General features: G+C 36.8%; 4 protein-coding genes across 4 annotated transcripts; all 4 read left to right on the forward strand.

The window, feature by feature from the left end:
* The first annotated feature begins 3698 nt into the window (after nucleotides 1–3698).
* On the forward strand, nucleotides 3699–5705 carry LOC147814085 (uncharacterized). Its single transcript, XM_087160191.1, has one exon. It carries the CDS (start codon nucleotides 3699–3701, stop codon nucleotides 5703–5705), a length of 2007 nt encoding a protein of 668 aa, XP_087016317.1.
* A 3511-nt stretch (nucleotides 5706–9216) lies between these two features.
* Nucleotides 9217–11238, forward strand: LOC147814086 (uncharacterized). The gene has a single exon (XM_087160192.1). The coding sequence runs from the start codon at nucleotides 9217–9219 to the stop codon at nucleotides 11236–11238; it is 2022 nt and encodes a 673-aa protein (XP_087016318.1).
* Nucleotides 11239–11707: 469 nt separating this feature from the next.
* On the forward strand, nucleotides 11708–13443 carry LOC147814087 (uncharacterized). The gene is made up of 2 exons (XM_087160193.1): nucleotides 11708–12458; nucleotides 12614–13443. Exons 1-2 carry the CDS (start codon nucleotides 11708–11710, stop codon nucleotides 13441–13443), a joined length of 1581 nt encoding a protein of 526 aa, XP_087016319.1.
* Nucleotides 13444–13628: 185 nt separating this feature from the next.
* Nucleotides 13629–15241, forward strand: LOC147814088 (uncharacterized). Its single transcript, XM_087160194.1, has 2 exons — nucleotides 13629–14309; nucleotides 14480–15241. Exons 1-2 carry the CDS (start codon nucleotides 13629–13631, stop codon nucleotides 15239–15241), a joined length of 1443 nt encoding a protein of 480 aa, XP_087016320.1.
* Nucleotides 15242–16073: the final 832 nt, after the last annotated feature.

The following is a 16073-nucleotide window of genomic DNA, read 5'->3' on the forward strand; positions in this document are numbered from 1 at the left end:
GTTTACGCTAGTTTCACTGTAGTATAGCTTTAATAATTTTCTAAACTCCTTTTATAACACACAGCATATACATTACTGTATTTATTATTCAAAGTAATTATCTTTCCTAGGTATTTTGCAATTACTATAAATGTTTCGAAAGGTTTAAAATGTTGACATTTTCGAATTAAAAAAATTGTCGTTATTCAATTTTCCTAATCCCTAAGTGCATTATGTTTCAATTGACTTAGTCATTTTTATTCATAATTTCATTGTTATAGTTAATTATTATTTGAAATTTCATAGTATATATTTTTGTTTTAAAATCAAAATCCATCTTTTGCGTTTCATCGTCATCATTGGGTGGGCCTTGGCCTTCTATGAAATATTTCTTCATGTCGTTCTCCTTGATGCCAATTCTGTTTATCATTTGCGTTTGGTAATACGAATTTTATTTTAATATGATAACTATCCAAAACTTCATTTTTATTTGCTTCATTTATTTGTTTCATTTATTTATTGCATATTTGGCAAAATGAGGTGAAAAATAATAACTGTAACCATAGCAAAACATATTATAGCTTCCTTTAAAAAAATAATTTAATCATTTACAACTGGCAAATCTAAGCTCTAGAGAGATATAAAAATTTTCATATTTTTCGTGCAACTGTGAATAGATGATGGTGATTTACAAAAGTAAAATGAATTCACTAAAAAGCATTTAACAGTACGATATTTTTTGGAAACTCATTGTCATTCACAACAACTGTTTTCACTCAGCAGGTTTAATGACTTTGGATTTAATTTTTCTGAGTTTCAAAGCGAGTAACGTGATTCATTTTTCCAGAAGATAAACGGTTAATAATAGTTGGAGTTAAAAAAAAATTTCCCCAATCCCCATCATACTCTTCGTGCATTTTTCCATATATATCTTTGCGATTTCCCGTGTCTACGATTTGAAACATAAACATGGAAAGATTATAGACTCCATCAGTAAAACATATCAAGAATCCAAAACTGAAGCGAGAACGTTTACAAGAACAACAAAAATGTTCTTTTTAAAAATGGTAAAGAAGCTGCAAACTTTCAGAATCATTTTATAATGGGAATGGGAAAAATTGAAAAAAATATATATATTTATGTAAGGAAAAAAAGTAGCGCATATATTTAAGATTTGTAGCGTTCGAAAAATAATAAGTAGCCCAAAAAGTAGCAAGTAGCGAAAATTCAATTTTCAGTAGCGGGGACTTTTAAAAGTAGCCCAATCCGCTACTTGTAGCCCAATCTGGCAACACTGCGACGACTTGTCAAAGCTGATGCCAAAAAAATAATAAATAAATATATTTAATGTTAGTTTTTACTGATAATCTTTTGTGCGTCGAACAAAGAGAAGTACAGAAGCTGGCACCACTTTAGTAGGTTGAAATAATAATGACTTCTTCCATTGATGCTGCCATCTAGTGAGATATATTGGACATAAGAGTTTCTCGCTTTTCCTTTAAGGAATGTCATAAATTAAAATTTGCATTTTGTGAATCACAAACTGTCACGCTCACATGTTATAAAAATATTTATATTTTTTTTATTAAAAGAAGACGGAACAACAAGGGAAAGACCTGAAACATATTAATTAATTAGTGCATATACAATATTTAAAGTTACTAGATCAAACGTGAAGTGTACTTTCTCTGAATAAACATATCATTTTATTTTTTGTTGTTGTTATTTTTGTCATTTGTATTTTGTTTTGTTATATTATGAAAATCGAAAAGAAATAACTTTTAGTTACTATTTCCTTTTTTTAATAATAGTCAACAATATTTTGAATTTTAAGCTATCCAATTTTTTACATTATTTTGAAGAATATAATTTTACATAGCAAAATAAAAAATTTGAGCGAAATTGGTTGAGCCTGAGAAATCAAATATTAAATATAAGACATTTTCAGAATTTGATTTTTCTGGAACTGTTCAACTCATTTCGCACAAATTCGGTATTTTGCCATGTAAAATAAATTTTTTAAATTATATTAAAGAAAACTGCCTACCTTACAATTCAATATTTTTTCGACTATTATTTTTAAAAAAAACATTTACATTTACAAAACATTACATTTTAACACAAAAGTTAAACTTTTCTCCACTTTGATAAATGTAAACTAATGCGAACCTTACAACTAAATTATTAATTCCTTCGTATATTATTGGTTTAAGTTGTCGAAAATTAATATTTCAATTGTAAGGTTCGCATTAGCATACATTTATAAGAGTGGAGAAAAGTATCTATAGCCATTATGGCGAACTAATAAAGTTTGAAAATATCCTATCTGTTACTCCGAACTGCTCGACCGTAGCGCTTCAAAACCGGCGCCAATCGATTCCTCGTGGCCAAAAACCCCAGACCCCCAAGTTTACCGGAGTTTATTAATTCTGGGGCGATTTTCGACTTGGCAACCATTCCTCGTATTATAGTATAAGATTAGAAGTTAATTACTTCACACACTTATTTTTTCTTGTCATGAATATTATAAGACAATTTTAAAAAATCTATTTCTAAAAATTCATTAAAAACTTAATATCATTATTAAATGAAAATTTATTCCTCTTATCACCATCTGTTCGTTGAAATTCAGCACCATCTGGCAATGATTTAATAAACTTACTATCCAAAGCCAAAAATCTCGCAGCCAGTTGTAAAGGGATAGGTTTGCAACATTTGGCAACTTTTCGCTGTTTACAACTGGCTGAGGCGTCAAAAATTTCGCGCTGCGCATGCGCAGTTGCTCAGCCGGTTGTACCCACAGACACAAGTTGAGGTTACCCATCATAGGATTTCCACAGAGAGCCTTTTTTTAGTTTACCTACAAATTGGTACACTTATTTTGAAATCACTTAGTTTAGTTGACGAAAGTTAAGTTTTTTTAAACAAGAATAACAGAAAAATTCGCACTTTACGTAAGTTAACACATAGATTAATAATATTTTAATTCTTAATATTTGTTTTGAATTTTATTTATGTTAATTTACATATGCGGGGTAACACAAATAGATACGCCGATGTAAGATAGTGAAAAACACTAAGTGCATTATTATTACTACCATGTGTGGTATGAAGTAGAGTAACTACTGTATTCGTTACTTTTTTCCTAGTTTGTTGTGTAGCTTACTACTTTTTTTAAAAAGTAGTCTAAGTTTGTAGCAATTCTTGGCAGCTACTTTTTTTAAAGAAACTAAGTTCGAACCAACCTAATTTTTCAAAATAGATAGATACAAATTGAGAAATTTGTACCTATTGTTTGATTTGAATTGTAATAAATTGTAATAAAATTTAGTGCAGTTTGATATAATTGCTTGTTATTTATTTTAATTATCTGTAGCGTGCTCTATGTTCCCTCTTTAATTTAATTTCCAATCTCTTGTATAGATATATTTGTTTTGTACTGAGTGGTGTCACGAGGTGTTATAATTTAATTGTTTTTGTGCTGGCTCAAATTCCGGTGGCAACGTTGTTCACGATGCCATGGTTACGAACGATTCTGTAACTAGAGAGAGTAGTTGGAAAAATAATAAACAAAGTTCTTTTTATAAAGATGCCTCAAGATTCCTAACTTGTTATTTACATAAGGACACAACATTTGGTGACCCGTCGACGTGATCCGTAGTTGACACAGGTTAGTGAAATATTTTATAGTGAGAGGAAAAGCATTGAATTTTTGTATAATGGAGGACATAATCAGAAAACGTAAACCACTTAGAATGACTTTTACCAAAACCATAGGAAGTTTATTTGACGAATTAGAAAAACAAACGCCTGACAGTAAAAACATCAAACAGCAGTGTTTTACTTTAGATAGAGTTTTTAATAAAATGAAAGAATGTGACGAATTAATTTTGAACGATATAAAAACAGACGTTGAATTTGAAGCTGAGTATAATAAGATTGAAGAACATGATCAAAAAATGGATTTGGCAAGAGCAGAAAGTGAAATATTTTTCAGTAAACAAATTGTGTTGAATGGAGCGGCGAGTTCCGTCACTTTATCGCCAAATACAAAACGAAGAATGCGTCTTCCAAAGATTGAATTGTTACGTTTTGGAGGAGACGAAGAACGTTTACAGCTGGCGAGAAATGGATTTGATGGTGCTCGGACAAGGTTGAGGTCTAAGAAAGAGCAACACATCGACGAAGTCATTCCCACCGCCAGCACTCTGGTTTCTAGTGACATATCCCAGAGGCATCCATTTTGTGTGTTCTGTGACAAAACTCATGAAAGTAGAGATTGCTTCATTGCACAAAGTTGGTCTTTGGATAAGAAGAAAGAAGTCTTAAGCAATAAGAAAGCGTGTTATATTTGTTTCAAGGCTAACCATAGGGCTAAAGAGTGCAAAGCAAAACTCAAATGTATGATGTGTTCCAAGCGGCATCACGTAATTATGTGTTTCGAGTTACCAGTAAACAAAAGGGAGTTGACAGCTAAGGAAAGGGTAGATTCAAGTAATGTGTTGGTCGCCAAAGAGGGTAACGAAGTTCTTCTACAGACTCTCTTAGTAAATATTGAAGCCAATGGGAAAAGAAAACTGGTTCGAGCTCTTATTGACAGTGGCTCCCAGAATTCTCACATATTGAAGAGAACTGTTAAAGAAATGGGCCTTAAACCTACGACAAGAAGAAGTTTAGCCCAATCATTGTTTGGCGGCGTTACGAGGCAAGTGAAAGATCATGGGCTTTACCAAATCACTCTTAAACCACAAAGTAGAAATTTTTCTCTGGACATACAAGTTTTTGATCAGCAGTCTATTTGTGGTACAATTCCTAGACTTAAAAGAGGACCGTGGAATAAGGAATTATATAAGAAAAAGATATGGACTGCTGATTACGGAGAAGGTTCACCTGATATAGAACTGTTAATTGGTGCCGACTTTTGCGGACAGATATTCACCGGAAACATGGAACGTCTTCAATGTGGGTTGATTGCCTGTGAAACTCATTTAGGCTGGCTTGTTATGGGTAGAACCACCAATGATTCTTACGACCCATTACGCACTAATGCTTCTGTGAGTATCACCATGTTAATTCATAGTGATAAAATAGAACACTTTTGGGACATGGAAGTTTTAGGAATCAAAGATCCTGTAGAAAAGGCCCCAAAAGAAGAAGAAATGATGAAATTTTTCAACGATACCTTGTCAACTGATATTGATGGGCGCTATATGGTTAAATTACCCTGGACAGACAATACTGATCTTCCGGATAACCGAATCATTGCCGAAAAAAGACTTATTTCCACCACATCCAAGTTAATTTCTTCAGGAAGATATTTAGCCTATGAGTCGGTTTTCCAAGAATGGGAAAGGGATCAAATAATAGAGGTGGTTCCTGATGAAGTTCCGAAGGGGAGGTGTCATTTTCTTCCTCACAGAGGAGTTTTTAAGGAACATTCGACAACTAGAGTAAGACCAGTATTTGACGCCGCAAGTAAAGAAAAGGGTAAATTTTCTCTCAACGACTGTTTAGACAAGGGTTTGAATGTATTGGATACCATTCCATCGATATTGATGAGATTTAGAGAAAAGAATCTTGGCGTGATTTCCGACATAAAGAAAGCTTTTTTACAGATATCTATAAATCCAGAAGATCGAGATTTTTTAAGATTTTTTTGGTGGAGTGATTATGAAAAAAGGAAGATGAAGACGTACAGACACAGACGGTTGGTCTTTGAATTGTAGCCCATTTATACTTGGCGCTGTGATCAACAACCTTTTACACAGTTGCCCTCAAAAATATCGTGACGTTGCTGAAATTTTGGAGAAAAGTTTTTATGTGGACAATTGCGTCACGTCAGTTGATACCGTTCGAGAACTTTCTCATTTCGTGACCGGAGCAACCGAATTAATGCAACTTGGAAACTTTGAACTTAGAGGCTGGGAAAGTACGACAAGTGACACTCAATTGGAGCCTTCCCAAGTACTTGGTCTTCTCTGGGACCGAAATGAGGACGCACTTTTTTGTGATTCTGATCAATTTAATAGCAGCTGTGAATCTTTTACCAGAAGAAATGTGTTGTCCTCCATTCAAAAGGTTTTTGATCCCATAGGGTTTACTTGCCCGGTGACAATCATTCCTAAATTGTTGCTGCAAGAAACTTGGAAGAAAAAATTGTCTTGGGATGAACGACTCCCTGAGGAAGCAGAGAAGAAATTTATCAAATGGCTGTCCGACTTGACTAGATTGAAAACCATACGAATACCCCAATGTGTGATTCCTTTAGGATACCGACAGTCTTTCAGCTTGCACACCTTTTGTGATGCTAGCGCGTCGAGCTACGCTTGCGTAATTTATTTGAGATCAGAAGGAAAAAAGGGTGTTAATGTACAGCTACTACAGGCCAAGTCACGAGTCGCGCCGATACGATTCACAACCATATATGGCAACGTTACTTTCAAAAAGTAACGAGTAAAAGTACAAGTATTTTTAAAAAATGTAACGAGTAAAAAGTAAAAAGTTCTTATTTTAAAAAGTAACGAGTAAAAAGTACAAGTAAAAGTACAAGTTCTAAACAAAAAAAGTAACGATTTAAAAGTACATTTCTAGGAAATCGAAAATTCAAAGTAATCTAAAATTTTATATTCTTATGTTCTTCAATGTTTTTGCAAAATTGGTTTTATTTATTTAATTATTTTTAATTTTGAAAGTTGCGGACATTAATTTATTTTTCAGTTCGGAGGAATATTATAATATAATTTTATGAACTAATCGTATAATATAATTTTAAAATCAAATATAATTTTAATATCAAACTTTTAATGGATTTGCACGAAAAAGAAATTTTATCTATTGATTTTAATTTTTAGTTTATTTTTTTTATTTATTTAAATTGCCATTGATTTAAAATTGTTTTACTCTATAGAAACGCGTTTTAAAAGCACAAACATAAACAAAGCAAGCACGGGGTTTCAGATAGCTTTGTGATCTTTGAGCTAGTAAAAAATAATTGAATGTGCAGTATAAGTTGAAACAGAACAGTCTTCAGTTTTATTTGTAGCAATGGCTAATGCTGAAGTCATGCGAGAAAATCATTTTCCGAACATTTCTGCCAAACGGAATAATTAAAATTTGCAAACGAATTTTAGTATCAGCGGCTAAATTAATAAACTGCTGTTTGTAGAAAATGCAACACCATGAAGGAATCATCAGAATCAAATGAAATTCGCAGCAAATGTCAATTATAGGATATTATGCAAATTAATAAAGTTTCAGAGCCATCGCGCGTGCGTGGCGCGCGCAGCGCCCTCTGAATTGATGCTGAAAGCGTATAAATAAAGTGCTGTAGCGGGACGTTGAAAATAGTCTATGATTATTTGTTAGTGGCAAACGTTTAGTGAGACCTGAGTATGCCTCCACGACGGAAGAATAAGAAATTCAAGCAACTTACGGAGTTTGAACGAGGGAGGATAATCGGCCTTCGAGAAGGAGGATTTTCCTATCGCGCAATAGCAGCTCGTATGCAGCGGAACAGTTCCACAGTGATGCGAGTTTGGAAGCAGTGGACCGACGAGCACCGAACAACTCGAAAAACAGGCACTGGACGACAGAAGGTGACGTCAGAGCGCGATGATCGACACCTGCTCCGCATGGCGGTGAATGATCGCACAGCTTCCTCCAGGCAGCTGGCAGCACATTGGTCTACTGCTACAGGTGTACAATTGTCGGCTTCGTCAATTCGTCGTCGTCTGCTGCGCCGTGGATTGCGTGCAAGGGTGCCATTATACAGGATTCCCCTCACGGCGGATCATCCACGGCTGCGTCGGCAGTGGGCTCTTGAGCACAGAGACTGGCGAGCTGATTGGCACCAAGTTGTCTTTTCAGATGAATCACGCTTCAATTTGTGGACCCATGATGGCCGTGTTCGTGTTAGACGTTATGCCGGTCAACGCTGCCTTCCTGAGTGTATTATTGAACGACATAGTGGTCGAACACCCGGAGTTATGGTCTGGGGTGCGATTTCGTATCATGGACGATCCAATTTGATACGAATTGAGGGTAATCTCAATAGCAACAGATACGTCCGTGAAGTGCTACAGCCCGAAGTCGTTCCTTTCCTTCAAGGCATCCCTGGAGCTATCTTTCAGCAGGATAATGCACGCCCACATGTTGCGCGGACTGTTAGAGACTTCTGTTCAGCACAACGCATGCAACTTCTTCCTTGGCCTGCTTATTCGCCGGATATGTCGCCTATTGAGCACGTGTGGGATATGGTTGGTCGGCGTCTCACTCGTGATCCGCGTCCTGCAGTTTCCAAAGACGAACTTTGGTTGCGCATACAAGCGATATGGAATTCTCTTCCTCAAGCAGATATTCAACATCTGTTTGACTCCATGCCACGTCGTATAGCAGCACTTATTGCAGCGCGTGGTGGCTGCACCAAATACTGATTTCGGACGCTTAATTTGTTTCTTTTGTTTTGAAAATTTCATCATTTATTTGTATCAGTACAAGTCGTTTCTGCATTAAATTTCATTTGATTCTGATGATTCTTTCATGGTGTTGCATTTTCTACAAACAGCAGTTTACCTTCGAGTTTTCAAGAGTTAAAATAGTAATTATAATAGTTTTCAGTAGTACAAATAGTTCTGAAGTTCTTAGAGATTTGACTGAGCGTTGTTTGACTAGGTCGGGCATAAACATAATTCTAGTAAAAAATTTACTAGGTAAAAATGTATTTAGTAAAAAATTTACTAGTTTAATATTATATAATATAATAATATTTTATAACTAACTAGTAAAAAATTTACTAGTTAGTTATAAAATATTATTTTATCTATTAAGACAAAAATGTGTTATTAGTGAGTTCAAAAAGAAAATTGAAAAACGTAATAACAAAATCCAACATTTTTTATTTAAAATGTATTAAACAGGAGCATAAAACTCGAAAATGAATAAAATGAATGAAAATAACTTCCTAATTAATATTTTTATTCATTTTGCAAAATAATTGCATTTCGGCAGCATTTTTTTTTTTTTTTTTAAATTTTTTTTTTAGAAAGCTCACCGAGTTTTATAAAAAAGTAACGATTTCATTCGACATTTCCGTTACAAATACTTGTACTTTTTCCCAAAAAAAGTAACGAAAGTACAAGTAAAAGTACTAAATTTAAAAAGTAACGAAGTACAAGTAAAAGTACGTACTTTTTACTTGTACCGGCGGTACAAGTAACGAAAGTAAAAGTACTGCCATATATGCTCACAACCATACCTCGATTAGAGCTACTGGCATGCAGTATTGGCGCTCGACTAGCACAATCAATGCAGAAAGCTATGAGTTTAGAAGATGTACCTGCATTCTTTTGGTCGGATTCCACAACTGTTCTCCATTGGATTAAGAACAACGAAAATTGGGGTACATTTGTGAACAACAGAGTAAAGGAAATAGTTCAGCTCTCTTCAAGAGAAATGTGGAGACACGTTCCTGGGCACAGCAACCCAGCCGATCTCCCTTCAAGAGGATGCTCTGTTCAAACTCTTAAAGAGTCTAAGTGGTGGGAGGGCCCACCGTGGCTTAAAGGGTCAAAGGAGGAATGGCCCGACTCAGCAGAACAAACCGATGAAGATGAGGTCTCAAGAGAGAGAGAGAAACCCGTAGTTGTAACCAATCTTCATACTCATGAGACTACTTGGTATTTGAAGCGGTTTTCAAAATACTCAACTATAGTACGAATGGTAGCATGGATCCTTCGATTCTGCACAAATTGTAGAAACCCAGGTAGTATAAGAAGAGGAGAGTTATCTGTTGACGATATAAACTCGGCTGAGCAGAAACTACTAAAAATTGTGCAGAAGGAAAGTTTTGGTGACACTGTCACGAAGAATAAATTGAAAGGCTTCAACACTTTCCGCGATGCCGACGATCTGATAAGAATAAAGACAAAAATTTTCAGAAGGGAAGATGAAGAAAACTTCAAATGTCCCATAGTTTTACCGTCTGATCACCCACTTGTGGAAAAGTTAATTTATGAAAAGCATCTGGTTTCTTGCCACAGTGGAACTCAAGTAGTCCTGTCAGATCTTCGACAAACTTTTTGGGTTCTCAGAGGTCGGAAGACTGTTCAAAGGATCTTGAAACGATGCATTCGATGTAAGAGATATTCTTCCAAGAAATTAGAAACCGTGCCTGCCTCCCTTCCTGAAGACAGGGTTCGAGACGCGTTGGTTTTCAAGGTGACAGGGGTTGACTTGACAGGGCCACTCTATTTGAAGAATGGAGATAAAGTTTGGATATTATTGTTTACCTGCGCCGTGTATCGGGCTATACATTTAGAGCTGATACAGAGCCTCTCAACTGATGGATTCTGGCTTGGACTAAGAAGATTTATAGCGAGACGTGGGAGATCACGAACTATATATAGCGACAACGGAACAAATTTCGTTGGAGCGGTCAATTTAATGACTTCTATCGACTGGAGCAAAATAGTTCAAGAGAGTTTAATTTTGAGAATTCAATGGGTCTTTAGCCCTCCTACAGCCGCCTGGTGGGGTGGGTTTTGGGAGCGTATGGTCCAAATGGTGAAGAACCTTCTGAGAAGAGTTTTAGGAAAAGCATCCATAAATTTTGAAGAGTTGAGTACCGTTCTATGTGATGCAGAAGCAGTTATCAACTCCAGGCCACTCAACTATTTATCTGAAGATCCAGAGGACTTAACACCACTAACCCTAGCTATGTTCCTTCAAGACGTTCAAACGGTGGGAGTGCCTGACTTAGACAATTTAGATAGCGTCAACCTGGCCAAAAGGTGCAGATATCAACAGAAATTGAGAGAGGATCTCCAGAAGAGATTTCGGGAAGAGTACCTCAGTATGCTTATTCATAGGCAGGAAAATAAAAAACCTATCAAGCGAATACAAATTGGAGATGTGGTCCTCATCGAGTGTGACAAAAGGAGACTAGACTGGCCAATGGGACGAGTAGTTGAAGTTTTCCCTGGGAAGGACAACTCGGTTAGAGTCGTAAAATTGAAAACTGGAAAAGGCGAACTAATTCGTCCTGTGCAACGATTGCATCCTTTGGAACTCGATTTCATAAATGAAATATTTAACCGTGAACCATTTAAACAAGTAAAGATCAATAACTTTATAGATAAAACTAAAGTTGATGGCCTCAAAGGTGAAACTGAATTTGGAGAGATTAGAGATGATGAACGATGCACAGACTTAATGAAAACTAAATGTGGTAGGGCTGTACGAAAACCAACTCGTTACAGTTAATTTAAGTTTCGTTAGACGTCAACTGTTGTAGCTTCTTCTACCTTTGAATGTCTAAGAGATTTGTGTTTGATTATTAAGAACAATCAAAGGTGGGAGTGTGTCACGAGGTGTTATAATTTAATTGTTTTTGTGCTGGCTCAAATTCCGGTGGCAACGTTGTTCACGATGCCATGGTTACGAACGATTCTGTAACTAGAGAGAGTAGTTGAAAAAATAATAAACAAAGTTCTTTTTATAAAGATGCCTCAAGATTCCTAACTTGTTATTTACATAAGGACACAACATTTGTGGTGAATCATGTTTTTGTTGCTGTTCCAAAAAGTGTAAAATAAATTGCTTGTGATATTTTCTTATTCCTGTCATCATTTATTTTACTTGTTAAAGATTGAAAAATATTGAAGGGAAAATTATTCAGCCTAAAAAGCTCCTTCATTGGTGACAACCGGACGTGATCACTTCGTAAAGGAAAATGGCAAATGTAGATGAGTCTAAAAGCGACACCTCGTCTTCTACCATTGCTAGGGTTAACATCAAAGTTCCACCGTTTTGGAAACCGGATCCAAAGATATGGTTCCTGCAACTAGAAGCTCAATTTCGAAATGCTGCAATAACGACAGACCAAACAAAGTATGATTATGTCGTTATCTCAATTGAAGCTGAAATTCTATGTCAAGTGTCGGATATCCTAATCGATCCACCAAAAGATGACAAATATATCGCCATAAAAGACAGACTCATTTCTATCTTCGCGGAAACTGAAACTCAAAAAACCCACAAATTATTAACGGAAGTGGAATTGGGTGATAATAAACCTTCTCAGCTATTATGTGAGATGAGGAATTTGGCTTCCGATAAAGTAAGTGAAACTTTTCTTAAAACTCTCTGGCTGCAAAGATTACCAACGGCGATGTCGAGTATTTTATCAATCAGCGGTGACGATTTGTCGAAATTGGCGACAATGGCTGATAAAATGTGGGAAATAAAAGCCACACCGCTTCAAAATGCTGCTTTAGCTAGCTCTAGGGACGACAGTATTTTATTTAAACTACAAGAACAGATATCAGAGTTATCACTGCAAGTTAGCGAACTGAATAAAAAGCAACTTACAAGGCATCAACAGTTCAGATACCGTTCCAGAAGCAATTCTAGAAGAAGGAGTAATAGTACAGAAAGCAGTATATGTTATTACCATTCAAAGTTTGGCGAAAGAGCTTTTAAATGTAATAAACCTTGCGACTGGCCAAACGAGACCAACTTCCACCAACGGGAAAACTAGATCCCCGGCTCTCGCGGACGACAGAGAACCAAGGGGTGGAGCTGTGTCGTCTTTTTGATCGCGACAAGGAGAGTGCGAGTCAATTTTTAATCGATACAGGTGCTGAAATTTCCGTGATTCCACCACTACCAAAAGAAAAGCGATCTGTTGCGAAGCTGGAACTTTTCGCTGCAAATGGAACCAAAATTAAGACTTATGGACAAAAATTACTAAATTTGGATTTAGGACTAAGAAGATCATTCAATTGGCCTTTCGTGATAGCTGACGTAAATAAACCAATAATAGGTATTGACTTTTTGTCTCACTTTCACCTTTTGGTTGACAGTAAAAATCGTAAATTAATCGATGGAATCACTTCATTGTCCTCTATTGGTGACCCGGGCTACGGTGCGGTTTCACCATTAAACACAGTACAAAATCAGTACGAAGCCATCCTCAAAGAATTTCCAGACCTCTTGCGCCCAACACTCGCCTATAATAAAATCAAGAGTCACAACATCGCACATTTCATTGAGACTAAAGGTGCTCCTGTTACAGCTAGAGCCAGAAGGCTATCAGCAGAAAAACTAAAAGCAGAAAAAGCTGAATTCGATTTTATGTTGCAACAAGGTCCTTGCAGACCATCCAAAAGTAGTTGGGCCAGTCCTCTACATCTTACCCTAAAGAAATCAGGTGATTGGAGGCCATGTGGGGACTATAGGGCCCTTAATAATATCACCATTCCCGATCGTTATCCTTTACCATTCCTCACTGACTGTGGTTCTATTCTGCATGGAAAGAGAATTTTTTCGTCCATTGATTTAATTAGAGCCTATCAACAAATCCCAGTGCACGAAGCAGATATTCCAAAGACGGCCATTATAACACCTTTCGGGCTGTTTGAATTTCCATTCATGACTGTGGTGATATTTATTAACATCTTGTTTTAACTGTAACTGTGCTTGATTTTCAATTGTCTTACTATTTATGTTTATAAGTACGTAGTCCTCAGCGGCTAGCCTAATTTTGCTAATTAAAGCTTTATTAAGTTATTATGTCTGCCTAAATTGATTATCACAACAATTTAATTAGCAAAATTATATTCTGATAAATGTGAGTACTGGTATTCATCGTCATGGAAAACTTTCTGAAACCGGAACGTTTCGACTTCGACCCCACGTGTGCTAACGCTGAAAATAAGTGGCTACATTGGAAGAAAACTTTCGAAAACTTTTTGTCAAAGGTGCCTAATCTTGATGAAGATAATAAACTCCCACTCCTAATTAATTATGTATCAGCAAATGTTTTCCAGTCAATAAGTGAAGCCACCAGCTACTCGGCCGCTATCTCTGTTTTGGATGCACTCTACGTAGTAAAGAGGAATAAAATTTTCGCTCGTCATTGCTTGGCCTCAAGAAACCAACTATCTAATGAAACTGTTAACGAATTTCTTCAAGTTTTAAAGCAACTAAGTAAAAACTGTAACTTCACACAAGTATCGGCTGAAACTTATAAAAATGAGTATATACGTGATGCTTTCATTAGAGGGTTGCGGAATACCCGCATTAGAGAGCGTCTGCTCGAAAATACAACAATCACTTTAGACAATGTAGTCAACCAAGCCCGTGCTCTTGAACTGGCTGAAGCTCATTCTGCTTCATATCTCACTAACTCACAACCTATGCCTTCTGCTGCACTAGACTGTACTGATGATGCTTTTGAAAAAGAAACCCTTGCAGCAATTCCTCGTGGATCATGTTTTTTCTGTGGTAATAGTGATAATCATATACGAAATAACTGTCCGGCTAGAAACAGTGTTTGTCATTCGTGTGAAAAAAACGGTCACTATCAACGTGTGTGTCGAGCGAAAACTCGGCATAAAATAAATACTACTGCCTCTGCTCATCTAATTGCTTCTGTGTCGCCAGCCCCTGGTTGTCTCCAAAAATCGATATCTCAACTTCAACTGTCATCTCCTGTTTGCAGACTCTCTTCTATCTTTTTGGAATGCCTGCATATATCCACTCAGACAGGGGCACTTCTTTCATGTCTCACGAACTAAAATCATACCTGACAGCTCAAGGAATTGCTACCAGCCGAACAACAGCCTATAATCCAGCGGGTAATGGCCAGGTCGAGGGATACAATGGCATAATTTGGAAAACTATTGAGCTGGCTCTTAAATCTGAAGGGCTTCCAACAAATCAATGGCAAGCCATGCTACAACCTGCTCTCCACTCGATTAGATCATTACTATGTACTGCCACTAATGAGACCCCTCATGAAAGAATGTTTGCACATCCGAGACGCTCCCACACTGGCTGCTCTCTACCTACATGGCTCACCATTCCTGGCCCAATTCTAATGAAAAACCACAATCGTAGTAATAAGTATCAGCCCATGGTTCAAGAAGTGGAGCTGTTGGAGGCTAATCCGGGATATGCTCATGTCAGGTTACCTGACGGCAGGGAAACTACTGTTAATGTCCGTCACCTGGCTCCTAGAGGGTTACTTCCTGAAAAGACCCTTGATGCAGATATGCTAGCAACCTCTCTACTAAAAACCCCACTTGCTGACAGCTCCCACGAGGCTACTGATGATCAACTTTTGGAATCCTCACTTGATGAGACCTGTTCTTCGGAAAACACTGACTCATTTTTGAGACCAAAACAGGAAGAGACTTTGCCTCCTACTACATCCAGAATACGAAGACCACCTGCTTATCTTTCAGACTTTGTTACTGACTGATTCAAGTCACTCCCTGAACTCTTAAAATAGCTCGGGGTGAATGTGGTGATATTTATTAACATCTTGTTTTAACTGTAACTGTGCTTGATTTTCAATTGCTTTACTATTTATGTTTATAAGTACGTAGTCCTCAGCGGCTAGCCTAATTTTGCTAATTAAAGCTTTATTAAGTTATTATGTCTGCCTAAATTGATTATCACAACAATGACATTTGGTTTGCGCAATGCGGCACAATCATTTCAACGCTTCATGAATATGGTGTTATCAGGATTAGATTTCACTTTCTGCTACTTAGATGACATACTAATTGCTTCGCCAGATGAAAAATCACATCGTGAACACTTATATGCAGTTTTTCGAAGATTAAACGACTATGGTTTATGTATCAACATTGCAAAAAGTGTTTTTGGAGCTTCCAAACTTAAATATCTGGGATATGAAATAACAACCGAAGGAATAAGACCTCTCCCGTTGAAGGTTGATGCCATACAAAACGTACCTGAGCCCACATCATCCACCAGCTTGCGCAGATTCTTAGGGATGATAAATTTTTATCACCGTTTCATCCCAAATTGCGCCAAGCTTCAGCAGCCTCTGACCTCATTACTCAGCGGAAATTGCAAAAATAGCAAAATACCTCTAATATGGACCGAAGATTCCCGCAATGCGTTCAGAAACCTCAAGGAAGCGCTTTGTCATGCTACAATGCTTGTTCATCTCTCTTCTGATGCTAATATATCTCTGACATGTGACGCTTCAGATACAGCCATTGGGGCCGTCATACATCAAATCGAACAAAGAGAATTGAGCCCATTAATTTTCTTTTCACGCT

This window comes from Parasteatoda tepidariorum, chromosome 3, assembly GCF_982258835.1.
Source record: "Parasteatoda tepidariorum strain Cologne lab strain chromosome 3, Ptep-v5.0, whole genome shotgun sequence".
Classification (NCBI taxonomy): Eukaryota; Metazoa; Arthropoda; class Arachnida; order Araneae; family Theridiidae; genus Parasteatoda; species Parasteatoda tepidariorum.

Bases quoted from the DNA above. Each gene is read 5' to 3' on its own strand.
- LOC147814085 (XM_087160191.1), top strand. From the start codon at position 3,699: ATGGAGGACATAATCAGAAAACGTAAACCACTTAGAATGACTTTTACC.
- LOC147814086 (XM_087160192.1), top strand. From the start codon at position 9,217: ATGCTCACAACCATACCTCGATTAGAGCTACTGGCATGCAGTATTGGC.
- LOC147814087 (XM_087160193.1), top strand. From the start codon at position 11,708: ATGGCAAATGTAGATGAGTCTAAAAGCGACACCTCGTCTTCTACCATT. The intron at 12,459-12,613 runs GTAATAAACCTT...TAATCGATACAG, and splicing joins TGGCGAAAGAGCTTTTAAAT to GTGCTGAAATTTCCGTGATT.
- LOC147814088 (XM_087160194.1), top strand. From the start codon at position 13,629: ATGGAAAACTTTCTGAAACCGGAACGTTTCGACTTCGACCCCACGTGT. The intron at 14,310-14,479 runs GTTTGTCATTCG...TCCTGTTTGCAG, and splicing joins ACTGTCCGGCTAGAAACAGT to ACTCTCTTCTATCTTTTTGG.